This window comes from Hyla sarda, chromosome 6 (genome assembly GCF_029499605.1).
Source record: "Hyla sarda isolate aHylSar1 chromosome 6, aHylSar1.hap1, whole genome shotgun sequence".
NCBI lineage: Eukaryota > Metazoa > Chordata > Amphibia > Anura > Hylidae > Hyla > Hyla sarda.
In genome coordinates this window covers 126,966,001-126,993,943 of record NC_079194.1, presented here as the reverse complement: position 1 = coordinate 126,993,943, position 27,943 = coordinate 126,966,001, and the positions used below count along the sequence as shown (strand labels likewise).

General features: G+C 42.1%; 1 protein-coding gene across 8 annotated transcripts in view; it reads left to right on the top strand.

Annotated features, from left to right (window-relative positions):
• Nucleotides 1-26,423, top strand: part of LOC130276087 (cullin-associated NEDD8-dissociated protein 1-like) — a 39,543-nt gene extending 13,120 nt beyond the window's left edge. For 5 of the 8 annotated variants that reach the window (XM_056524966.1, XM_056524964.1, XM_056524965.1 and 2 more), the window contains exons 4-15: nt 443-597; nt 4,667-4,790; nt 4,871-5,130; nt 6,628-6,870; nt 8,033-8,325; nt 8,427-8,568; nt 8,674-10,167; nt 17,279-17,374; nt 17,519-17,688; nt 20,053-20,217; nt 25,089-25,196; nt 26,033-26,423. In XM_056524966.1, coding sequence (XP_056380941.1) covers nt 443-597; nt 4,667-4,790; nt 4,871-5,130; nt 6,628-6,870; nt 8,033-8,325; nt 8,427-8,568; nt 8,674-10,167; nt 17,279-17,374; nt 17,519-17,688; nt 20,053-20,217; nt 25,089-25,196; nt 26,033-26,260 — 3,478 coding nt within the window. In that variant the 3' untranslated portion in view covers nt 26,261-26,423. Of the gene's footprint in view, nt 1-442; nt 598-2,613; nt 2,736-4,652; nt 4,791-4,870; nt 5,131-6,627; nt 6,871-8,032; nt 8,326-8,426; nt 8,569-8,673; nt 10,168-17,278; nt 17,375-17,518; nt 17,689-20,052; nt 20,218-25,088; nt 25,197-26,032 lie in introns of those variants that run through there. The other 3 variants (XM_056524967.1, XM_056524968.1, XM_056524969.1) reach the window with 3 other exon arrangements.
• Nucleotides 26,424-27,943: the final 1,520 nt, after the last annotated feature.

Below are 27,943 nucleotides of genomic sequence, written 5' to 3'. Positions count from 1 at the left end.
AGTTCTACCTACAGTTCCTCACAGTACTATTGAGGCCCATATATGTCTGACAATTGTCCATTCACAGCTGAACTTCATACATCATTAGTTATATATTTCTCGCACTTGAGCTCTTCACTGTGCATGTACATCTGAGGAACCACAATTTTCAGTCATATATTCACAGTTGAGTGAAAGTACAGTCACTATTGAAGTCCATCTACAGTATTTATAACTGACTACTATTCATTTGTAGCCAATCTCTATCCATTAACAGTCTAATATTACCCAGTCAATGCTTATTTCCATGATTCCATCTCTTAACAGTTCAACATTGTCCACAATTTACTTCCACCCGCCACCACAAGGCCATTTAGCCACAGGTCACACAACTCTGGCTTTCTCATGACTCCATGTTTGTGTTATTGCTGAATGTGAGTTTTTGTCACTTTTTTCTTTTCAGCCTTGGTCCTTTGGTGGGAAAAGTGAAAGAGCATCAGGTGGAGACAATTGTGGACACTCTTTGTAGTAACATGCTTTCAGAGAAAGAACAGCTGAGAGATATCTGCAGCATCGGGCTAAAGACTGTCATATCAGAACTTCCTGCAGCAAGCACAGGTAGACACCAGAAGACTATGAGCAAGGATGGGGGACATCAGAGGAGATGCATGCACTATAGGCAAGGGCAGACAATTGTTATTTCAACTAAACAAGGCCACAAAATCCAGCACTCATGACATTTTTAGCAGATATTAATCTGCTGTTATTGTAGTAAACTGTAGTGGCACTGCGCTCTGGTAGGATATGGTGCTCACTGGTCGGGCAGGAATATCCAATAGTATCGGTAAGGAAAACCATGGCCTTACTATTGTAAAGGAGTTTCAACATAAAAAGTATTTTATTGGTTAGCATACATTAACATGGGATTTGTGACATAGAGGGTAGGCAATGTATACCAATAAGATCTTAGCAGTGAGCAATAAGCTGGTGTTTCAGCACTTCCCAGGTCTTGATCAAGGAACTAAATCTAATAAGTGAGGAGAGCAAGGCCAGGGAAGACCTCACGACTCACTACTATGATCCTAGTGGTATACATTGCCTATCCTATATGTCTTACCAACCACAAATCCACATTGATGTATGCTAACTAATAAAATACTGTTTAAGTTGAATTGCATTTACAATTGGAGTGCCTTGGTTTCCTTTACCAATTAATCAGCTGTTGGCTATCATGAACAAGAAATATCATACATTTACATGGATGGATGGCTAAAATCTTGGTATTTTTGTTGACCTTTGACTCATGTAAAGGGAGCTTTAAAATACACAATTTTCTTGATCCTGTCCGCATAAAATCTTATGTAACTTTACAAATTATTTGCAGTAATCAAAAGTTTTGTACTTCAGTCCATCTAGAGCTATATCCAGTAATCACATTGATTTCCCAGACTGTCGACCTTTTTTGTTCAATGTCTGTAGAGAGTCATGTAGATGGAGCAATGTGGTAGATCGAGTGTTGACATGAAGTACTGTAAACTGATGTATAATGAAAAATTTTGTAAAAAATATTGATTATATTATTTATCTTGAGTTACAAATTATATTCCAGAGCTGCATTCACTATTCTGCTGGTGTAGACACTGTGTACAAATATTTACATTAATTAATATTACTGTGTTATACTGCAGAGCTGCATTCCAAATTCTGCAGGCTTTCGAGCGGAATCCGCCAACATTCTCTGCATATTCAGTGTCTGCACAAAGCTTGAGCTGGTGATTTGCATTCTGGAAATGTAAATGTGATAAAAACTTACTGTCCCGTTAGCAGTACAGTAGCTTAGGTCTTCTTCTGACAGACAGACAAGCTGCAGTTTACAGAGCCTTCACAAGGCTCAATCATTCGCTCTCCTCATAACAAACCTGCTCTGGACAGTTCCTGACATGGACAGAGGTGTCAGCAGAAAGCACTGTGGTCAGAAAGAAAGGAAATTCAAAAAGAAAAGAACTTCCTGTGGAGCATACAGCAGCTGATAAGTACTGGAAGGATTAAGATTTTTAAATAGAAGTAATTTACAAATCTGTTTAACTTTCTGGCACCAGTTGATTTAAAAAAAATGTTTTCCAGGGGAGTACCCCTTTAATGTAATTTTAATAATATATTCATCTTTTTGGGGGTTGGCCACAGCTCCTCTTTAATGGTGTGACTACAAGTACCGTGACTACAACCCTAAGAATAGGTTCACATGGGTTAAATTCCACATTGATTCAGATGCAAAATCCACACAAACCGCTTCCCGTTTTTCAACAAAAATACACACCATAGTTTCTTTTTAAACATTATAAATAATACCTACAATATAACAACAATGTTCAACAAATAAAGTTACAACATTGTTAACAAGAACCATACAGCGCAAAGAAAAGTGAAGACCTATCATTTTATGATATACTGTATGATTATGGCAGGAAGAAATCTATTAAGTCAATTGGGGAGATTTATCAAAACCTGTGCAGAGGAAGAGTGGTGCAGTTGCCCATAGCAACCAATCAGATTGCTTCTTTCATTTTCCACAGGCCTCTTTAGAGGCGTGTGGAAAATGAAAGAAGCAATCTGATTGGTTGCTATGGACAACTGCACCACTCTTCCTCTGCACAGGTTTTGATAAATCTCCCCCACTATGAGCACTTAGAATAAAGAGAAAAACAAAACAATGGAACCTAATTTTTAAAGATTTAGGGAAGAGAAGGAGGGAAAAGGTTGGTAGGAAAAGAGGAGGGTCACACAAAGTTTATTACGGTGCAGATTTCCCTAAGGGGATTTCTAATTTTGTGGGTGGAATAAAAAGTATTGTCACTTCTGGCACAAATTCCACAAAGAAACTGTAGCACATAGCCTGAAGGTGATTGAGCCCTGTGTTGTTTTAGATAAAAATCCACACCATAGTTTAGGACTATTATGGGATAAGAAATGCAATGCATGTACACAGTGATTTTACAAGTAGAATAGTGTGTGCAGCTCTGGAGTATACAATGCATTTGGAACGTTTTCAGACCCTTCCACTTTTCAAAACTTGCATAGACATAAGTATTCAGACCCTTTGCTATGATACTTGAAATGTGGCTCTGAGATTTGGAAAGACACAGCCCTGTCTATATAAGTCTCACAGCTTACAATGCATATCAGAGCAAAAACCGAGCGATGAGATGGAAGGTCTGTAGACCTCAAAGACAAGATTGTGTAAGGTGCAGATCTGGAGAAGGGTGCAAAAAAAGTTCCCATGAGCACAGTGCCTTCATAATTTTTAAGAGGAAAAAGATCAGATCGGCAGACTCACTACGATTCTCTTCTTCTTTATTTGCGTTAGCAATTCATAGACAAATACTCACACACTTGGGGGATCAGGACGTGCAGTGGGGGGGATAAACAGGCAACAGACTCCGTTTCGCATGGACCACCGTGCTTCCTCCGGCCAATGGCCAATCACCTGTGTTTCAGCTTTGACCAGAGCACCACCACCCTCATCCACATTTATCCACTTATACCACATCGAGTCCACCAGTGAGAGCAGTGCCGTGCCACTCGTGTTATCTTCATAATTTTTAAATTGAATAAGGTTGGGACAACCAGGATTCTTCCTGGTTGTTCAGCTCTACCAAACAAAGTAATTAGGGGAGACAGACCTTTTTAAGAGAGTTGACCAAGAACCCAGTGTCACTCTGGCTGACCTCCAACGATCCTGTGTGCAGATAGGAGAAAATTCTAGCAGGTCAACAAACACTGCAGACTCCACTAATCTGGGCTTTATGTCAGATTGCCCAAAGTAGCCACCCTTACGAAACATATACAAGTATACTACCTGAAGTTTGCAGAAAAACATCTAAAAACTCTCAGACTGTGAGAAACAAGATTCTCTGGTCGGATTAAATGAAGATTAAAGTGTTTGGCATCAATTCTAAGTGTCATGTCTTTTGAAAACCAGGCACTACTTATCTCCTGCTTAATACCATCCCTACAGTGAAGCACAGTGGCAGCATCATGCTGTAGGGATGTTCTTTAGCAGCTGGGACAGGGACATTGGTCAGGGAAAGCTGAATGAAGCAAAGTACAGAGATATTCTTAATAAAAACCTGATTTAGAGTGCTCTGGACCACTCACTGGTTTCAAGGTTCACCTTCCAACAAGGCAATAACACAGCCAAAACAACACAACCAGAACAACAAAGTAGTGGCTTAGGGACAACTCGGTGATGTCCTTGAATGGCCCATTCTGAGTTCTCACTTGAACCAAGTCCTGAAAATGGCCAACCACCGAAGTTTCCTATCCAACCAGACAGAACTTTAGATGATTTACAGTGAAGATTGGAAGAAACTCCCCAAATCCAAGTGTGGAAACCTTGTGGCATCATCCCCAAGAAGACTGGAGGCTAAAATCACTGCCAAAAGTAAAAGATATGAACACTTATGTCCATGCAATATTGTAGTTTTTCCTATCAATAAATTATCAAAAATGTCGAACATTTTGTTTTCACTTTGTTATTGTAGGATCTTGAGCACAAGGCTGCAACATAATACAATGTGAAAAAAAGTGAACAGGTCTGAAAACTTTCCAAATGCACTGTAATACAACTTATGTATTGAAATGTATTTTAAAAGTTATTTTATTACGTTATTAAGTTATTTTCCTACAGGCTCCTCCTTAGCTGCCAATGTGTGCAGAAAGATCACAGGACAACTGACTGGGGCTATAGGAAAACAGGATGACGCAGCAGTGCAGCTCGAGGCTCTGGATATATTGTCAGACATGTTGGGAAGGTGAGATGATACTATGTAATAGGTTGATTATTGTGGATCTCTGTAATGTGACTACTATCTCACCTCCTCTATGTTCCCAGCAGATTAGGAGGAGCCCTTTTCTCTTTCCATCCCTCCATCCTCAGCTGTCTCTTGCCCCAACTCACCAGCCCTCGTCTTGCAGTTAGGAAGAGAGCAGTCATGGCACTGGGCCACCTGGTGCAAACCTGTAATGGAAACCTGTTCACAGAACTTGTGGAACATCTGGTGGCAGAAATGAAAAAGAATGAATCCACGTCTACCACTAGAACATACATTCAGTGTGTGGCTACTGTATGCTTGCAAGCAGGACACAGACTGGGTAAGGCGGACACAATGATGTCACTGCAGTTACATAGTTCATAGTTCAACCTATATGTCTGTTGTGTTCCTACTGTGCTGATCCACAGGAAGGCAACAAAACTATGAGGTTGATGCTAAATGCCCCATACTAGGCGAAAAATTCCTCCCACTCCAAATATGGCATTCATAATGTACCTAGTGTCTATAACATGTAATGTTATTCTTTGTTTTGCCTTTGTCTTAAAACTGCGTTTTTTACTCCTTTGGCCAGATTCAGACGGCAGGATTTTTGCGCTGAATTCTGCATGGAAATTCTGCAAGAATGTATAGCCCATTGAGTTTAATGGAATTCCTGCAGCAGAAATTCTGCTGTGTGAATGGGGACAGCTGAATTGAAGTGTGTTGGCTATAAATTCATGCAGAATTTTCATGCAGAATTCAGTGCAGAAATTCTGCCATGTGAATCCGGCCTTTGGCAGTTTTTCCTGTTCCTGTGTACAACAAAATATATTTTTTTTTTACTCTTATTTAAAAATAGAAAAAAATGCCATAAATAACGACAATGTAAAACACACATTGCGTTTTTAATGGCGGTTTCTGTGTCTTATACTGGGGGTGTTTACCTTATACCTTTACCTGGCATTTCATTTTCCTCTGTGAATAGAGTGGAGAAGAAAGTGCTTAATATATTTGCTTTTTTCTCATCCCCGTCTATAATTGCTTTTTACTTTTTTAAAGGGCCAACATTTTCATTTGGTGTTAGTGTTACTCACTTTGGCAATGAGTCTTTTTGTCTCCACTTTTGCTTTTATCTGTTTTTACATATGGCTTTTTAATGCTACTTCACAGCCTTCCTGTTTTAGTACACTAAATGCTTTTTTGTAATTTTTTGCCCCCTTTACAGTTTTATTTATTTATTGGTTTTCTCCTGTTCCTCACCCTTTTATTTCCATAAAGATAATTACCTCTCTCAGTGAAATTTTTTTTTATTAATCTCCCACTTAGTGTCTGTACTCTTGTTTTGGAACACATTATCCAAATCTATAATGTTAAGGGCTTCTCTGAGCTCATAAAACTTAACCTTGCTTAAGTTCACTGTTTTTGTGGCTCCTCAAAAAGATCCCTTATTAAAGGACAAGTTATAATGTATTGTCTTGTAGTCACTATTTCTTAGGTGTCCTTCCATCTGCACATTACATTAGCAATTGTGTTAGGTCTGTTAGTTAATGTTAGGTCCAGTAGGGTGCCCCTTCTGGTTGGGTCCTATATAGTTAGAAACCTGTTTCCTTATGAGATCCACAGGTCTCAGTTTCCCAGTTTATATCGGGGTAGTTCAAGTCCCCCAATATTACCACCTCATTGTGATTTGCTGCCTTTTTATTTGCTTTACTAGTGATTAAAGGAACATTATACTCTATTACCTGGTTCTAATATTCTCCATCATGTAGCACCAAACTGTATCTAAAGAGAAGCAACGTTTCTACTATTTTTCCTTTCTATTTTTTTTTTGTTACAGGACCACATCTGGAGAGAATAGTGCCCCTAGTGGTGGGGTTTTGTAAAGTAGAAGATGATGAGCTGCAGGAGCAGTGTTTTCAGGCACTGGACTCCTTCATCAGACGCTGCCCAAAAGAGGTCTCACCTTACGTCCCAACAGTTATTGATTTGTGTCTCAAGTATATTGCTTATGATCCTAACTACAACTATGATAGTGAAGAGGAAGAGGAGATGATGGAGACAGAAAGCGAGGAAGAACCAGGTGAGTGTAACTGGAATTCAGCTTCCTAAGTTCAGGATTATACTACTTGCCTACTGCACTGTATATACAAGAATATAACTACTATAATACTGCCCCTATGTACAAGAATATAACTACTATAATACTGCCCTCTATATACAAGAATATAACTACTATAATACTGCCCCTATGTACAAGAATATAACTACTATAATACTGCCCTCTATATACAAGAATATAACTACTATAATACTGCCCCTATGTACAAGAATATAACTACTATAATACTGCCCTCTATATACAAGAAGATAACTACTATAATACTGTCCCTATGTACAAGAAGATAACTAATTTAATACTGCCCTCTATGTACAAGAATATAACTACTATAATACTGCCCCTATGTACAAGAATATAACTACTATAATACTGCCCTCTATATACAAGAATATAACTACTATAATACTGCCCCTATGTACAAGAATATAACTACTATAATACTGCCCTCTATACACAAGAATATAACTACTATAATACTGCCCCTATGTACAAGAATATAACTACTATAATACTGCCCTCTATATACAAGAAGATAACTACTATAATACTGTCCCTATGTACAAGATAACTAATTTAATACTGCCCTCTATGTACAAGAATATAACTACTATAATACTGCCCCTATGTACAAGAATATAACTAATTTAATACTGCCCTTTATGTGCAAAAATATAACTACTATAATACTGCCTCTATGTACAAGAATATAACTAATTTAATACTGCCCTTTATGTGCAAAAATATAACTACTATAATACTGCCTCTATGTACAAGAATATAACTAATTTAATACTGCCCTTTATGTACAAAAATATACCTACCATAATAATGTTCCATGTACAAGTATATAACTGCTATAATATTTCCCTCTAGGTATAAGAATATAACTACTATAATACTGGCCCTATGTACAAGAATATAACTAATTTAATACTGCCCTTTATGTACAAAAATATACCTACCATAATAATGTTCCATGTACAAGTATATAACTGCTATAATACTTCCCTCTATGCATAAGAATATAACTACTATAATACTGATTGCTATGTACAAGAATACTATAATACTGTTATAGGGGACTCCCATCTATGAACGATTTCTGTTGCTTTGATCTCCATAGAAAGTGAAGAAGAATACAGCGATGATGATGACATGAGCTGGAAAGTGAGACGCTCAGCAGCCAAGTGCCTGGAGACTCTGATCACAGCCAGACCCGATCTCCTATTGGAATTTTATAAAACAGCAGCTTCGGCCATCATATTGCGATTTAAAGAAAGAGAAGAGAATGTAAAAGCGGATATCTTCTCTGCTTACAATGCCCTGCTGAGGCAGACGCGCTGTTCTCACAGCTGCAGGCAGAATGTAGAGGTCACTGACAAAGGGGATAGCCCATTTAGTGCCCTGCAGAAACAGGTAACTGAAGATGGGAGATATACCATAGGGTTGTCTCCAAAGCCCTGGCAGCCATTGAAAATGCATAAGTTGGTCAGTACATCACTGTCCTTCCTCCATAGGTCCCATTGGTAATGAAGTCTCTCCAAAAACTCCTCAAAGATAAAAGCATCAAGTCTCGTCAAGGATGTTTTGCAGTTCTCACAGAACTGACCAGTGCACTTCCAGGCTGCCTCTCCCAGCATATTCCCGCACTGGTTCCAGGTATGACTCCTGCTCCTCATACAGCCAACATATGCATGACAAGCAGTGAGTGGAGTGGTCTTCTTGTGTCACCAAGTGACCATATTTTTTGTCTCCTACTAATAGGTCTTGTCTTCTCTTTGACGGACAAAGTCAGCAGCTCCAATATGCGCCTGGACACACTAATGTTTCTTCATGTTATCCTCAGCTGTCATCCACCAGAATGCTTCCAGCCTCACCTTCCCGCCCTCTTACCACCAGTGGTAACCTGTATTTCTGACCCCTTCTATAAGATCACTTCGGAGGCCCTGTTGGTAGCACAACAGTTGGTAAGAGTGATCCGGCCACTAGACCAGATCAAGGTTTCTCAGCCTTCGCCCTATACAAAAGAGCTATTTAGTGCCACATTGAAAAGACTACAGGCAACAGATATTGACCAGGAGGTTAAGGAAAGGGCTTTGTCTTGCATGGGTCATCTCATAAGTCACCTTGGAGACCAGCTGGGGAATGAGCTTCCATCCACTCTCCAGCTCATCCTTGAACGTCTCCGCAATGAGATTACTAGACTGACAGCAGTGAAGGTTCTCACCCTCATAGCAAGCTCTCCTCTCAAGATTGACTTACGGCCATTACTGAAGGATGCACTGCCCATTCTTGCCTCTTTCCTACGTAAGAACCAGCGAGCCCTTAGGCTAGGAACAGTATATGCCCTCGAGGTGTTGGTGAGGAATTACAATGACTGTTTAAAGCCCACCATGTTGGAACCTGTGCTGGGGGAGCTTCCGTCTCTTCTGGCGGAATCTGACATGCATTTGGCTCAAGTGTCTCTAGATTTTCTCACTACTTTGGTGTCTGCACATTCAGCATCTCTTCCCAAACTCAGTGCACGCATCCTCCCTCAACTTTTTCAGCTGGTGCATTCTCCTCTACTCCAAGGGGGTGCTTTGGCCTCCATTCTTTCCTTCTTGCGAGCACTGGTCACAAGCCACACACCTCACCTTGGATATGCTGATCTTTTTAAGCAACTTACCGGTCCTGTGCACTCCACTGGGCCAACACTTCACAAACAGGCCTTCCATTCTGTGGCTAAGTGTGTGGCCACTCTAGCTAGTGCCTGCCCTAAGGAATCTAATGCTTCCATTACCCAATTTATACAAGATGCCAAAAATCCTCGTGTTGGAGACCCAGTGAAGGTGTTAGCATTCTTGACACTGGCAGAAATTGGACGTGAGAGAAGCCTTGGCAACCAGCAGAAAGAGCTGAAGAATGTTATCCTGGAAGCTTTTGCATCTCCCAGTGAAGAGGTGAAGTCTGCGGCATCTTACGCCCTAGGAAATGCCTGTGTGGGGAGTCCTGCAGATTTTTTGCCCTTTTTGCTGCATGAAATTGGGGGTCAGCTAAGAAGGCAGTATTTGCTCCTGCACTCACTTAAAGAAGCTCTCACCTGCCTTCCCAGTGAGGAGCTGAGACCATACCAGGAGGACGTTTGGAAACTGTTGCTAGAGCACTGTGAGGCTGCAGAGGAAGGCACCAGGAACGTGGTTGCTGAATGTGTGGGAAAGCTGACCCTTGTAAACCCAGAACAACTCCTACCACGACTGTGCAAACAGCTAAGCTCAGGTGATACACATATTATGAGAAATAATGGAATCAACAGAAATGTACACTAACTAGAAGAATGTACTTAAGTTGGCCAATCCTATGTAAACAAATCTTAATGCAATGTTATAATTTACTTTGGGGGCAATTTACTAAGACAAGCCTGTCTTAAAGGGGAACTCTGGTACTTAACTTCCGATCGCAGGGGGTCCGACCATTGGGACCCCCCACCCCTGTGATCTCCTGCACGGCACCTGGATGTTTGAAGATTTGTTTTCACAACACCGGCTCTACTCGTGCACGGAGTGGCGGTGGTCAACATGCCACCTCCATGCACTATAGGAGAGCTGGAGACACATGAGCAGTGTACTCATGTATCTTCGGCTCTCCCATAGAGAGACATGGTGGTGTCGTGTCACTCCGGGGAGAAGAAGACCTGGGGCATTGGGCAGGAGATTGTGGGGGGTCCCAGCGGTCGGAACGCCACAAAAAATGGGAATTTATCAAACCTTTTGTGACATATTTCGGTTTAAGGAACTTTCTACACCTCTAGCTAAGTTGTGTAAAATAAATCTATCATACTTTAAGCCAGGAAATGGTTAAAAAGCTGTGAGCAGGCATGTATTTCATTTTCTGGCTTAAATATGTTCCAAGATTTGCAACTTTAATTAAGAAGGGTGCACCTCCTACTAAATTGAATTAACTTTATTTTAATTTAAAGGTATACTCCAGAGAAAAAAATTTTTTAATGGGAACTCTGGTGGAAACAAGTAGAAAACAAAAATATTCAAATCAACTGGTGCCAGAGAGTTAAACAGATTTGTAAATAACTTCTATTAAAAAATCTTAATCCTTCCAGTAGTTATTAGCTGCTGTATGAAAGAGAGAAATTTGTGAATTTCTTTTCTGCCTGACAACAGTGCTCTCTGCTGACACCTCTGTTTGTTTCAGGAACTGTCCAGATTACAAGCAAATCCCAATAGAAAACCTCTCCTGCTCTGGACAGTTCCTGACAGGGACAGAGGTGTCACAGAGAGCACTGTGGTCAGACTGGAAAGAACTTCACAAATTTCTCTGTAGTATATCTGTAGTATACAGCAACTGATAAGTACTGTAAGGGATAAGATTTTTTTAAATAGAAGTAATTTACAAATCTGGAAAGAGGAAATATATATCCACTGGCGCAGGAATGGTTCCCTTTTAGGCAGCCAAGATACAACTATATGGGTCCTGGCTGGGGCCCAAAAATGAATAAACTAAAAAGCAAAATAAACTTGTGTATCGGCGCACATAAAAGGAACACCCATATGGGAATACACTTACTTAGTATGGTTGATTTATTGGTTTCTGCATGAAATAGACAACTTCTGAAACTGTGCTGATAGTGGTTCCGTTCACTGGGCAAAAAACTGAAGAAAAATGGGAAAACATTTTTTTTAAATAACCGATCCAGATACTGTGTCTATATTGTGATATATTTTTGCAGCATGTATCGGCTTTGTACTGTTACAGAGAGACTTACACAGGTGCCTCTGTAGGAATTAATCTATAGTGAAACTGGATGCCGATTTCCCACCGTACTGGACGGCGTTCCCGATATACTCCTGTATTGGTCACTGTATATATATATAAATTAGACCAATAATTACATGTATTATACTGTGCGATATATCCAAATAGAACGTGCTTACACTCTATTGTGCATGAACAAAGAGGCGGCAGGGTGCGCAGCTGTGTTTGCGCTATGTGCTGATCGCCGCGGGTATTAACGGTACCTGTAGTTTGTATATTGGTTTTCACACTGTGGTCCACGGAGTAGTGTTCGTCCTGGAATGTGGTGGGTGATGATTGGGTTCCTCCAGGGGCTCCCAGGAAGATAGTAAGGGAGGGAGTCCGGATATACAGTGGGTGTATGCCCTGGGAGATCTGCTCCGGCCGTGAGCGTCTCACCGATGCAACCGCACTGTAGTAGTTCGCACAGAGATCTGATTACTGAACGTGACGTCACGATTACAGCTACAGCAAGGCACGGGGGACACACTTCATCTAACGGGTTTCGGTCAGTGCGCTGACCTTCGTCAGAGATGGAGTATCACTGGTGGCTCCTGATATTAATGCAAACTAGCAGTTGTTAATCCAGGATGGTCCCGGCACTCCTAATCACATCCCGACCGACCATATTATCCAGGTTTCAACTTCCTGATAGGACATATTTCCTATATGTGGTCTCTTTTGGTTACTTCATTAGTCCCCCTATGTCTCAAACCCTAATTTTGATATTTACACTTTCATATATGCAGTGCTTCAGAGTCTTTACTGTAAAAAAACGCACCAATAACGCAGGTGCAAAAAACGCATTATGTGAACATGCACTTACTCAAAAATTGCTAAAAAGGGGGTAAAGGAGGGAATGTATATATCCTATATGTTGATGGTGATAATCTGGCAACCCACCGAACTATCATTGTAATTCTTTTAGCTAAATACCTCACAGAGAAGTATCACAAAAAGGCAAACAGTTCTAAATCGGCATTTAAACCGTATGGAGACATTGTATTTCGATTAAAAATCCAGCGGCTCTCCGCTCTTGACATATCTGCCACATGGTTTCCGCCTCTCCAATGTTTATTTACTTTTTCCAATCCCAAAAATACAGATTGTGCAAATGATGCATTGTGCTTGTCCACGAAATGCTTTGAGAGTGGATGGCCCAAAAATGTCCTCTCTATGTAATAGATATGCTCTCCAATCCTAGTGGACAAAATATGTTTGGTCTGTCCCACGTACACTTTGCCACACGGGCACTGAATGCCATAAATTAAATTTTTAGTTTTACAATTGATGTGTGACTATATGGAGCTTTTATAAGAAGCGTCCCAACTCTCCACTTCACGGATCAGAGTTCTTTTTAGTTCTTCACTGGGAGATCCTGAAGAGAGACAAAATTGTGGGACAACTTCTACCGAAAAACCCCACCTTCATAATTAAAAAAACTTCTAATATAGGCAACAGAGTGGCACCGACCATCAAAAATAAGTCTGATAAGGATCAGCCAACGTTTTTTCAAGAAAATGGTTTTTTTCCATATCGTTCATGTAAATGCTGCAAAAAAACGGAACTAAAAAGAACTCTGATCCGTGAAGTGGAGAGTTGGGACGCTTCTTATAAAAGCTCCATATAGTCACACATCAATTGTAAAACTAAAAATGTAATTTATGGCATTCAGTGCCCGTGTGGCAAAGTGTACGTGGGACGGACCAAACATATTTTGTCCACTAGGATTGGAGAGCATATCTATTACATAGAGAGGACATTTTTGGGCCATCCACTCTCAAAGCATTTCGTGGACAAGCACAATGCATCATTTGCACAATCTGTATTTTTTGGATTGGAAAAAGTAAAGAAACATTGAAGAGGCGGAAACCATGTGGCAGATATGTCAAGAGCGGAGAGCCGCTGGATTTTTAATCGAAATACAATGTCTCCATACAGTTTAAATGCCGATTTAGAACTGTTCGCCTTTTTGTGATACTTCTCTGTGAGGTATTTAGCTAAAAGAATTATAATGATAGTTCAGTGGGTTGCCAGATTATCACCATCAACATATAGGATATATACATTCCCTCCTTTACCCCCTTTTTAGCAATTTTTGAGTAAGTGCATGTTCACATAATGCGTTTTTTGCACCTGCGTTATTGTTGCGTTTTTTACAGTAAAGACTCTGAAGCACTGCATATATGAAAGTGTAAATATCAAAATTAGGGTTTGAGACATAGGGGGACTAATGAAGTAACCAAAAGAGACCACATATAGGAAATATGTCCTATCAGGAAGTTGAAACCTGGATAATATGGTCGGTCGGGATGTGATTAGGAGTGTCGGGACCATCCTGGATTAACAACTGCTAGTTCGCATAAATATCAGGAGCCATCATTGATACTCCATCTCTGACGAAGGTCAGCGCACTGACCGAAACCCGTTAGATGAAGTGTGTCCCCCGTGCCTTGCTGTAGCTGTAATCGTGACGTCACGTTCAGTAATCAGATCTCTGTGCGAACTACTACAGTGCGGTTGCATCGGTGAGACGCTCACGGCCGGAGCAGATCTCCCAGGGCATACACCCACTGTATATCCGGACTCCCTCCCTTACTATCTTCCTGGGAGCCCCTGGAGGAACCCAATCATCACCCACCACATTCCAGGACGAACACTACTCCGTGGACCACAGTGTGAAAACCAATATACAAACTACAGGTACCGTTAATACCCGCGGCGATCAGCACATAGCGCAAACACAGCTGCGCACCCTGCCGCCTCTTTGTTCATGCACAATAGAGTGTAAGCACGTTCTATTTGGATATATCGCACAGTATAATACATGTAATTATTGGTCTAATTTATATATATACAGTGACCAATACAGGAGTATATCGGGAACGCCGTCCAGTACGGTGGGAAATCGGCATCCAGTTTCACTATAGATTAATTCCTACAGAGGCACCTGTGTAAGTCTCTCTGTAACAGTACAAAGCCGATACATGCTGCAAAAATATATCACAATATAGACACAGTATCTGGATCGGTTATTTAAAAAAAATGTTTTCCCATTTTTCTTCAGTTTTTTGCCCAGTGAACGGAACCACTATCAGCACAGTTTCGGAAGTTGTCTATTTCATGCAGAAACCAATAAATCAACCATACTAAGTAAGTGTATTCCCATATAGGTGTTCCTTTTATGTGCGCCGATACACAAGTATATTTTGCATTTTAATTTACAAATCTGTTTAACCTTCTGGCACCAGTTGATTTGAAAACATTTTTTTCTACTGGAGTTCCCCTTTAAGTCAACTGGTGCAAGAAATGTATACAAATTAGTAAATAACTTTTATTTTAAATAACCTTCAGTACTGCTTTATGCCCTGTAGGAAGTTATGTATGTAGTATTTCCATTCTGACCACAGTCCCCTCTGCTGACACCTCTGTCCATCTCAGGAACTGTCCAGAGGAGAAGAGGTTTGCTATGGGGATTTACTCTTTTTCTGCAGTTTCTGACATGGACAGAGGTGTCAGCCGAGAACAGTGACTGACTGGAAAGACGACACGACTTCCTCCAAGGTATGCAGTAGCTGGATAAGTACTGGAAGGCTTGAGTTTTCTTTTTTTTCCTTTTATAGAAATAATTTACAGATTTGCATACATTTCTTGCATTGGTTTATTTAAGAACACTTTTTTTCTGAGGAGTACCCTTTCAAGACTTGCATATTAAACACTTTTTTTTTTAATCTATAAAGATTGTGTCTTAAAGGGGTATTCCAGTGGGATTTTTTTTTTAAATCAACTGGTGCCACAAGGTTACACAGATTTGTAAATTACTGCTATTTAAAAATCTTAATTCTTCCAGTACTTATCAGCTGCCGTATGCTCCAGAGGAAGTTGTGTAGTTCTTTCCAGTCTGACCACAGGGCTCTCTGCTGACACCTCTGACAATGTCAGGAACTGTCCAGAGCAGGAGAGGTTTATGGGGATTTGTCCATGCTCTGGACATTTACTAGCATGGACAGAGGTGGCAGCAGAGAACACTGTGGCCACACTGGAAAGAACTACACAACTTCCTCTGGAGCATACAGCAGCTGATATGTACTGGAAGGATTAAGATTTTTACAAAGCGGTAATTTACAATCTGTTATAATCTGTTTTACATTCTGGCACCAGTTTATTTGAAAACATTTGTTTTCCATGGGAGTACCCCTAAGTACATCAAATCTGTAAACAACTTATAAATGGAACCTGTCACATTGACATTTCAGTCCAAACTGTAGGCACAATGTTAGAGAGTACGAGCTGAGCAGATTGATGTAGAGTTTTGTGAAATACTATTAGGATAACTTGTCATTTATTCATGTAAATCTCTGCTCATTCTGGGCTAAGTAGTCATGTGGGCGGGCCTACTCCGTGATTGACAGCTCACTGTGTGTATGTGTGCAGGTAGAGAGAGCTGTCAATCACGGAGTAGGCCCGCCCACATGACTACTTAGCACAGAATGAGCAGAGATTTACATAAATAAATGATAGGTTATCCTAAATGTTTTCACACAAAACTATATATTGTATCAATCTTCTCAGCTCCTACTGCTCTATAACAGGCAGACTGCAGATTGGACGGCATTTTCACTCTGACAGGTTCCTTTTTTAAATGTACATTGTCTGTAAGAACATGTGTAACCAGTATATTATCTATATAGGTTAAAAACTGTGCACCAGTTCACTTTATAGCACATTTGTATAGCAGACTTAATTATCACAAACTCTCTGCTTTCCTTTATAGTAGAAAGATCAAACCAAAATCACAGAGAGCGAATATAAGGGTGCATTCACACCACGGACCAGCGCCAAATCTCATTCATTTAAATGTCACTATCTGACACTGGTCGGCTAATTTTTGCTCGGTATCCGGTTATATGGCCGGACTGAAAACCTTGGCATGCTATGGTTTTCAGTCTGGCCACAAAACCGTATACGAGGCAAAAATGAGCCAACCGGAGTAACTGACTACGGTCGGCGCATTTAAATGGATAAGATTTGGCGCAGGTACGGCTGGTATATGGAAATGCTGGGTTTTGAAAATTTCCCAGCCGGATCCGGCAGCTGGATTTTGGAAACGTGGTGTGAATGCAGTATGAAGATCTACTGGGAGGGGGGTGGTGGGGAGGCTGTCACTCACAGGGAGTACATTTATACACTTGGTAAAGGTGTTGGCGAGAAGGAGATCAGACTCCCTTAGTCTGCTCTTTGTTGCTTTTTCTTTATAGTCTCAGGAAGTTAAAGGGGTTTCCCACAAATGTCACTTATCACCTACCTGCAGGAAAATTGAATGTGTGTCTGATCAGTCTGGGGGACGGAGTGCTCCTACTCAACTCTATGGGCCTGACAAAGATCACTGAATACACTGCTCATCTTTCTTGGTCAGGCCCACTGAGTGGAACCATGGGAAAACCCTTTTAAATTATATAATTTTGTCTGCCTGTAGCCACTATTAGGTGGAGTTCACTGCGTACATATTAGTAAAGATGCAATTGAACTCTAAATTAGGATCTTTTCAGCACTTGTTTTCTTTCTCCCCTGCCATTTGCAGGCTCTTCGCATACTCGCAGCACAGTAGTCACAGCTATCAAATTCACCATATCTGACCAGCCGACTCCTATTGACTCCCTCCTGAAGAATTGCATTGGTAAGTGCTGGGGATAGACACAAGACTGACATCTACTGGTCACTGTCCTACAGTGCACAAAAACAAACTGAATAAGGCCAAAGATGGTTTTACAATATATAAAACTATACTAAATGATGCTTTTCCTCCATGTTTCTTGTGCAGGAGATTTCCTGAAACCCCTCCAGGACACAGACCCTAATGTACGTCGTGTCACTCTGGTCATGTTTAATTCAGCTGCTCATAACAAACCATCTCTGGTACGGAAACTTCTGAGCAAGGTCCTTCCACCTGTGTATGAAGAAACTAAAGTGCGCAAAGAACTTATCAGAGAGGTGAGAAGACCATGATATGCAGAATTCCCATATATGTTAGTCACATTGGCAGGTCACTGTATGGGCACTGCCAGATTCAAAAACTTTTTATATGTTGTACATCTTGGCAAAACATTAACCTTCCTAATATACTTCATACTTTTTATAGAAATGATGGCTTATAAAATCATGGCTTTGTCCAATCTAAAGCACAGGCATGGACAAAGTCAAGTAAGTTAGGGTGGGCTAGCACTCATCCGTGCTCTCTCCTTTCTGATAGGACTCCTCCTGTGTCTGATAGGAGAGAGTACAGAGTAGTCTTATCAGACAGGTGAAAGCACAGAGGAGTCCTATCAAACAGGAGAGAGCACAGAGGAGTGGTATCAGACAGGAGAGAGCACAGAGGAGTGGTATCAGACAGGAGAGAGCACAGAGGAGTGGTATCAGACAGGAGAGAGCACAGAGGAGTGGTATCAGACAGGAGAGAGCACAGAGGAGTACTATCAGACAGGAGAGAGCACAGAGGAGTACTATCAGACAGGAGAGAGCACAGAGGAGTACTATCAGACAGGAGAGAGCACAGAGGAGTACTATCAGACAGGAGAGAGCACAGAGGAGTACTATCAGACAGGAGAGAGCACAGAGGAGTGCTACCAGACAGGAGAGAGCACAGAGGAGTGCTATCAGACAGGAGAGAGCACAGAGGAGTGCTATCAGACAGGAGAGAGCACAGAGGAGTACTATCAGACAGGAGAAAGCACAGAGGAGTGCTATCAGACAGGATAAAGCACAGAAGAGTTCTATCAGACAGGAGAGAGCACAGAGGAATGCTATCAGACAGGAGAGGGCACAGAAGAGTTCTTTCAGACAGGAGAAACACAAGAGGAGAGCTATCAGACAGGATGAAGCACAGAAGAGTTCTATCAGACAGAAGAGAGCACAGAGGGATGCTATCAGACAGGGGAGAGCACAGAAGAGTACTATCAGACAGGAGAGAGCACAGAGGAATGCTATCAGACAGGAGAGAGCACAGAGGAGTACTCTCAGACAGGAGAGAGCACAGAGAAATGCTATAAAACAGAGGAAAGCACAGAAGAGTACTATTAGACAGGAGGGACACAAGAGGAGAGCTATCAGACAGGATAGAGCACAGAGGAGTACTATCAGACAGTAGAGGACACAGAGGAGTGCTCTCAGACAGGGGAGAGCACAGAAGAGTTCTTTCAGACAGGAGAGAGCACAGAGGAGTACTATCAGACAGGAGAGAGCACAGAGGAATGCTATCAGACAGGGGAGAGCACAGAAGAGTACTATCAGACAGGAGAGAGCACAGAGGAATACTATCAGACAGGAGAGAGAACAGAATAGTACTACCAGACAGGATAGAGCACAGAAGAGTACTATTGGGCAGGAGAGAGCACAGAGGAGTTCTATCAGACAGTAGAGAGCACAGAGGAGTACTATCAGACAGAAGAGAGCACAGAGGAGTTCTATCAGACAGGAGAGAGCACAGAGGAGTACTATCAGACAGAAGAGAGCACAGAGGAGTAATATCAGACAGAAGAGAGCACAGAGGAGTAATATCAGACAGAAGAGAGCACAGAGGAGTACTATCAGTCAGGAGAGAGCACAGAAGAGTACTATCAGACAGGAGAGAGGACAGATGAATGCTATCAGACAGGAGAGAGTACAGAGGAGTACTATCAGACAGGAGAGGGCACAGAAGAGTACTATCAGACAGGAGAGAGCACAGATGAATGCTATCAGAAAGGAGAGAGCACGGAGGAGTGCTATCAGACAGGAGAGAGCACAGAAGAGTACTATTAGGCAGGAGAGAGCACAGAGGAGTTCTATCAGACAGGAGAGAGCACAGAGGAGTACTATCAGACAGAAGAGAGCATAGAGGAGTAATATCAGACAGAAGAGAGCACAGAGGAGTTCTATCAGACAGGAGAGAGCACAGAGAAGTACTATCAGACAGAAGAGAGCACAGAGGAGTACTATCAGACAGAAGAGAGCACAGAGGAGTACTATCAGTCAGGAGGGAGCACAGAAGAGTACTATCAGACAGGAGAGAGCACAGATGAATGCTATCAGGCAGGAGAGAGTACAGAGGAGTACTAGCAGACAGGAGAGGGCACAGAAGAGTACTTTCAGACAGGAGAGAGCACGGAGGAGTGCTAGCCCAACCTCACTTACCATGATTTTATAAGCCATGATTTCTATAAAATGGGAATACAATTTTCTTATGAAGTTTATTAGAAAGGTTAATGTTTTGCCAAGATGTACAACATATAAAAAGTTTTTAAATCTTATATTGCCAATTTAAGGAATAATCCTTACTTAATTCCAATTGTGTGATCTCTGCTTCTGTTTTCATGTAAGGTGGAGATGGGCCCATTCAAGCACACAGTGGATGATGGGCTAGATGTGCGGAAGGCAGCGTTTGAGTGTATGTACACACTGCTGGAGAGCTGTTTGGACCAGCTGGACATCTATGAGTATCTGAACCATGTGGAGGATGGCTTGAAAGATCACTATGACATAAGGGTAATTCAAGGTCTTCTGGATGTGGTTTAAAGCCCAATGATCATGACCAGCATCTTCACATGGGTAAAACCCACATGTTTTTTTTATGCAGAAACCATGCAGGTTTGCATAAAAAATTTAATTTTTCATTGGATTTCAATATGAGACGTTAGGGGGAAAAAAATACACAATGGCCTTAATGTATCAATCTTGTGAAACCAAGATGGTTTGGTTTTGCCCATAGCAACCAATTACAACTCAGCTTTTATTTTATCTATTTTTGGGAAGATATGAAAACCAAGCTAAGATTGGTTGTTATGGTCAAGCCAGGCAGATTGATAAATCTTGACCAATATGCCTGCATCTACTGTAGGTCCCACTTCCATTTCTTTTAAAGGGGTACTTCGGAGGGCCACAGTGCTCTCTGCTGACACCTCTGTCCATTTCATCAACTGTCCATAGTAGGAACAAATCCCCATAGCAAACTTCTCCTGCTCTGAACAGTTCCTGACATGGACAGAGGTGTCAGCAGAGAGCACTGTGGTCAGACAGAAAAGAACTACACAACTTCCTCTGTGGTATACAGCAGCTGATAAGTACAGGAAGGCTTAAAGGGGAACTCCGGTGGAAACAAGTAGAAAACAAATGTTTTCAAATCAACTGGTGCCAGAAAGTTAAACAGATTTGTAAATTACTTCCAGTACTTATTAGCTGCTGTATAAAACAGAGAAATTTGTGATTTTCTTTTCTGTCTTACAACAGTGACACACCACAAGTAATTAAGTCTTTAGACCCTCTCACCCCACTCATAAAAGGGTCTTCCTGTCTTCCTGTGAAGCTCATATTCAGGACCCTTGGGTCCTTCGGATAATTTCAAAAGGTTACAAGGTAGAGTTGGACAGCATTCCTCCAGACAAGTTTGTCAGGACCAGACTTTTACCTTCCAATAAACAGTTTTGGAAGCTTACATTCTAAGGGAGCCTTGGAAGAGGTTCCTCTTCAGGCGCAGGGGGCAGGAATCTATTCTCCTGTGTTCCTGGTCCCCAAAGTCACTGAGGACTGGAGAATGATAATAGACCTAAGGTTTTTCAACCGGTCTATCAGACGCAAACATTTCCGCATGAAAACAATACAGTCTGTCATCAATCTTCTTATGCCAGGGGATTTCCTGGCAACCTTGGACCTCAAGGATGCTTACCTTAATATTCCCATCCATCCTTGGTCCAGAAGATTCTTAAGGATTGCTGTCCAAATTCAGGGAGTTCTAAAGCACTATCAGTTTGTTGTCCTCCCGTTTGGAATTTCTTCGGCCCCACACACCTTTACCAAAGTGGTAGTTTCACTGGTGGCAGCTCTAAGACTTCAGGGACTATGTATAGTCCCTTACCTAGACGATTGGCTTCTCAAAGCCTCTTCTCAAGCAATTCTGTCCCCAACATATTCAAACAGATGTTTCCTTCCTCCATCAACTAGGATGAATAATCAATTGGAACAAGTCCAATCTTCAACCAGCCACCTCAGTGAGATTCCCGGGGTTCCTGATATACTCAGTAGCCATGACTATTCATCTGACTCCCAAAAGAAAGCTGCGCGTTCAGGAAACAGTCCAATCTCTCTTAGTTCCCAGGAGGGTAGCCCTTCATTATCTAATCAATGTGGAAGCGGTTCCTTGGACATTATGGCACCTACGTCCGCTTCAGTTGGAAGTATTAGCCAAGTGGGATCACAGTCCAGAGGGACTAAAATCCGTGCACTCCCTGCCTACTCTAGTCCGGTCCTCTCTGAGATGGTGGAGTCATCTCCAGGACAGCAAGTCCCTGATCCAGCCCAATTGAATCATACTTACCACAGACGCATCCCTTGTAGGCTGGGGAGCGCACTTGTTGGACAAAACAGTCCAGAGGTCCTGGTCACCCCTGGAGAAGATGTTGTCTTCAAATCTCCGAGAAATCAGGGACATCAGATAAGCACTATTTCACTTTGCTCCTTACATCCAAGGCAACGTGGTGAAGGTTCAATCAGACAGCATGACAGTTAAAGATCAACAAGCAGGGAGGCACGAGGTCACAAAGTCTCCTGAGAGAGATAGGTATAATCAAAGGGAAGCTTTGTTTGGAGCAGGATAGTGGCGCTGACCGGAACAAAGGATCAAGAAGCCAGGATAAAATCCATCTGTTTTATTTACAATAATGCAACGCGTTTAGCTGCGCATGCTCAGCGAAACGCGTTGCATTATTGGAAATAAAACAGATGGATTTTATACTGGCTTCTTGATCCTTTGTTCCGGTCAGCGCCACTATCCTGCTCCAAACAAAGCTTCCCTTTGATCATACTCTACATGTGCTCAGGAAGGCTGCAGACGGAATTTATTTTACTACACACCTTTCCCATTGTTGTGTATGTAGTTGCACAACCTGATCTGGTAAGCGGTATTGAATCTACCCAATTGTCTACCCTTACTATCTACGTTACTCCACAAGGAGCATCTTTCCCTCTTTCTTTTTGAGAGAGATAGGTGTGATTCTGGATTGGACAGAAGTGAAACCCATTTGTCGGCCGTGCACATCTGGGGCACTCACAATGTGATTGCGGATAGCCTGAGCAAAGGTCTTCCTACCGGAGAGTGGTCTCTTCATCCAGACATCTTCAAGGAGATTTCGCTCAGGTGGGGTATGCCAGAGATAGATTTCATGGCAACAAGGTTCAAAGCCAACGTGCAAAGGTTTTTCTCCCTTTACAGGGAGGAAAATCCTGTGGCAATAGATGCACTGTCAATGCCTTGTAGGTTCAGGCTGGCCTACATCTTCCCTCCAATTTCCTTGATTCCGAGGGTATTGATGAAAATCAGGCAAGACCAAGTCTCTGTCATAGCCATCATTCCATACTGGCCCAAAAGAGCTTGGTTCACCCAGCTCATTCAGAGGAGGCTTTTGGTGGCTTCCCCCAGAGCAAGCACGAGTGTCAGGGGACACTCACAGCTGCTCCAATCTCCAAATGTTCAACCTGACAGCCTGGAGGTTTACCAGTCCCTTCCAAATATAGAAGGGCTTTCAGGGGCCGTTTTGAGGACCTTATCGCACTCCAGATCTGAAGCCACGTCTAGATCCTATAAAATATGGAATACATTCTCATCCTGGTGCCGGCTACGCCAATTGTCTGCCAAGAATCCTGCCACTTCTGCAGTTCTTCAATTTCTACAAGACTGACTAGACAAGGGTTTATCTCCTTCCACCTTAAGAGTGCAAGTGTTTGCCATCTCAGCTTTTCTCCACAGGTGTCTCTCTCTCTCAAGATCCCCTGGTTAGAAGATTCCTTAAAGGAGCTTCTAGAACAGGCATAGGCAACCTTCGGCACAGTAGATGTTTTGGACTACATCTCCCATGATGCTCTTACAGACAAAATGCTAACAAAGCATCATGGAAGATGTAGTCCAAAAAGGTTGCCTATGCCTGTTATAGAATAAAGCCTACAATCATTCGACCTATCCCTGCATTGGATCTATCAGTCGTGCTCAGGGGGTTATCATCTCCCCCTTCAAGCCTTTGGAGGAGGTAGATCTTAAATACCTCACCTTGAAGATTACCTTCCTGTTGGCCATTACCTCTGCTAAACGAGTCTGTGAATTCCAAGCCTTCTCAGCATTTGAGCCCTACATTCAGTTCCTCCCGGACCGGGTTCTTTTGAAGCTTTTGCCATCCTTCTTTCCTAAGGTGCCAACTTTTACAAATATCAACCAGGTTGTTTCTCTTCCTGTGTTAGCTCCACTCCCCTCCTCGGAAGAAAACAGAGGCCTTCACAACCTCGAGATGTCTTCGGATTTACCTGGATCGATCCAAGGCGTCCAGTAACGATGAAAACCGTCTTATCCTTTTTTTTTAGTGGCCGTAAGAGCCACAAGGCTTCCAAACCAACCAGTCGCTGGATTATGGAAGCTATTTGGGAGTCTCATGTTTCTCAGGGTCTGGAGCCCCCTGAATTTGTTAAAGCTCACTCTACTAAAGGAGTAGCTACTTATTTTGCAGGAAGAGAAGCTCGATTCCTTTGGAACTCATTTGTAAGTCAGTTTCTTGGAGTTCTCACTCCACCTTTATCTCACACTATAGAGTTAATTCCAGAAGAGCTAGCTATTCTGATTTGGGCAGTCGGTATTATCCTCCAGCAGGCATGAGTGCCCTCCCATGGGGTATCTGCTTGCTAAATCCCCGTGTGTGCCACTGGTTAGGACGTAAGGGAATCGTTAATTTCCAACGATAATTTGTTTTCCCTTAGTCCTAACAGTGGCACAACAATCCGTCCCTATATTTATGGTTTTTTTTTTCTTTAATTTGCTATAACACAAGGAGGCTGGGTGTTTCCCCTCTTTTGTGGGAGGTGGAAGGGTCTAAAGACTTAACTACTTGTGGTGCGTCATTAAAAATTCCACCGGTCCTAACCAGTTCCACGTGGGCGAAACACTCCATATGTGCCACTGTTAGGACTAAGGGAAAACAAATTATCGTTAGAAATTAAAAATGTACCCCAAATAATGCATTGCCAAGCATTATACAGGGTAAAATCCGATTGGTTCACTTTAAAATTGTCCATTTTTCCTGTAGACTGTCAAATTTTTTTGCCTGTTATCTGTGGCTTTTATTTACCATTTTTATGGGACTTTACAAATTTTCTGGTATATGAAATTACCAAAAATCATGAGTTCTGGACTTTGGCTTTTTTATGTATATGCCACTGACCATGTAGTTTAATAAAAGTTAAATTTGAATTCATGAATACACAATACCTCATTTTTATTTACATCATTTTATTTGAATAGAAAGGGGGAGGGGCAATTCAAACTTCTTGGGGAATGGGCTTGTTCACATATATATTTTTTTATAAATCCTCATCTTTTACAGATTCTGACCTTTATCATCCTAACCCGTTTGGCTACTCTTTGTCCCAGTGCTGTTCTCCAGCGTCTGGACCAACTCATCGAGCCCCTTCGAAGCACCTGCACCACTAAGGTATGTTCCCTAGCTATTTCCACCCCCTCACCTCTGTTGATCTTCTAATGTATGCCCAGTGTAAAACATGAAGATTCTGAATACTGCGACTGGTCCAGATTCATCAGACAAATAGGGTCTTTGTTATTCTTGCAACAGATTATAACTCAGCTATAGGACGAATACCATAGTAGCATCGGTCATAAATAGGAATTCTTAATTAAAACGTTCTACCACACACTAACGGGATCCCGCCTGATGAAATAGCATGGTCAACTACGTTATTATTCCACCTGGCAAACCACAATGTATACATCCCAAACATAACGACAATTTTGGCCTCCTTCCGGTACAAGGGGCTCTATGGGTGTTTAATGCATGCGTTGTTCTATCCTGGTGCTTGTGTTTAAGGGGTGCTCCAGTACTTAGCAAAATTACCCCCTTTTCACAGGATAGGGGATAAGTCTTTGATAGCAGGTGGTCTGAGCCCTGGGACCCCCACATTCTTCCCAGCACTCCAGCTTGAAGCAGTGCTCAACATGCCCCCTCCAAGCATCTCTATGGGAGAGCCGGAGATACTCTCCCATAGAAATGTTTGGATGGGGTGGTTCGGCCGCCGCTTTGTGCAATGGTCAACACAGCTCTGTTGACCATTGCACAAAGCTCATTTGGAGAGTCAAAGTGCCGGTCAGAAGATTACACAACTTATCCCCTATCTACAGGATAGGAATAAGTCTAAGTATTGGTGTACCACTTTAAAACAGAGGCTAAATGCAGTGTGGAGAAGCCCTTACTGGGTAGACATCCTTACAAAATCAATCTTCGCTAAACCATTGTTAACTGCCATTCACTTTCAGGTGAAAGCCGGCTCAGTGAAGCAGGAGTTTGAGAAGCAGGATGAGCTGAAGCGATCAGCTATGAGAACCATCACTGCTCTGCTCACCATCCCAGAAGCAGAGAACAGCCGCAGCATGACAGAGTTCCTGACTCAGATCAGGGCCAACCCTGAACTCTCATCCCTGATGGAGAACATTCAGAAAGACTCCCTAACGGCCTGCAGCACAGAGATCATGGACATCAGCTAAGGGTTTGACTCTAGCTGCTATAAACTGAACCAACCCAATGCACTGCCTATAAACAGCTACCAAGCCATTCTGCAGCTAAAACCCCTGCCAAAGCGCCATACCCAGAGGCAATGCTGCATCTTAAGTCTCCAAAATATGAAGTATGTTTGTGCAATAAAAAAAAAAAAAATCACACAAACTAAATTTTCTGTATGCTTTATATATACTAGGATAAAAAAAATCTATATATATATATATATATATATATATATATATATATATATATATATATATATATATATATATATATCTATCTTTTATCTCTCTATATCTATATATCTATCCCACACACACAGCGGCAGCCAAAACACTCCCTTCATCTCCTATGAGAGAGCAGAAGATAGCCGAACAGCTCTACATAGAGATATATGGAGGGGGCATGTCTGGCGCTACTTGGTGCGGGGGTTGCCACGCAGTTCCCGCCGCCAGCTGGGGCACCTTAGAGGAGATCCCAGGGGTCCCAGTGATCAGACCCCCCCCCCCCCCCCCCATCTAAAAACTCCTATACTGTGAATAGAAGATACGTTTTTTATGCATGAAATAATGCACACACCAGGTACAAAAGTGAGCTCTCCATTTATCTCCATGTGAAAGGTGGCATATTTAAACCTGCCAATATCCTAGGTACAAAACGTGCTCTAGCAGCGCAGAGCCAGGGCCCTGTACGGTAGATTTCAAGTGCACCCAGCGCAGAGGAACACCGCTGTGCTGCAGGCCTTAAGGCCCCCAGCTGCCATGGCAATTGTGACCCCTCATGTGCAGCAGTCATGCTTTCAATACAAATGTGAAGGGTTATTCATGGAGTAGAGGTTTTTCTGCACTGTTCGTTATAGCAGAGACCTGCGCTGCCTTATTTTAGCCCTGCCATAAAAACAGCAGGCTCTCCCCATAGAGATGCATGTAGAGTAGGGGGGGGGGGGGGGCATTGTCGACCACTGCTTCATGCACGAGAGCCAGGAACCCAGTAATCTATGGGAGATTTACGGACGCTGTATTTCAGTCTCTCCCATAGGCACAGCTGGCATTCTAAACATAAATGTTGGGCTGGAGATCACAGAGGTCTCAGCAGTCAAACATCTTAACACCTAGCCACAGGATAAGGGATAGGATGTCTAGTACCAGTGTACCCCTTTAGTTTACCTGCAGCTTGTTGGTCCCACAAGCTCAACTGAAACATGGGGCCTTTGAAAAAGCCTCTGGAAAGTAAAAAGCAATCTGGTTGGTTGCTATGAACAACTCAGCAACTTTTCCTCCTGACAGGTTTTGATAAATATTCCCCTAGGTGTTTAGAGTATTGTTTCCCAACCAGGGTGTCTTCAGCTGCTGCAAAAACAAGTCCCATCTCAGCATGCCCTGACAGCCAAAAGCAGTCTGGGAATGCTGGGAGTTTAACACCCAGAGGCACCCTGGTTGGGAAAGTGTTAGTGGAGGAGTGGTCTACGACAAAGCAGAGGATGAGAACTAGGAGCCAATTTGACAAGTAGCACAATATAAAGTGCAATATAGTGCACAGAAGGATGGAGACTGTAGAAACCAAGGGAAGAATATAAAAATTATAGAATAGTATGTCCACAGTGCACAATGGGAACTTTAGCCTGCTACCCTAAAAAGTTCCTTTTTAGGGTAGTGGCAATACCTAATCTG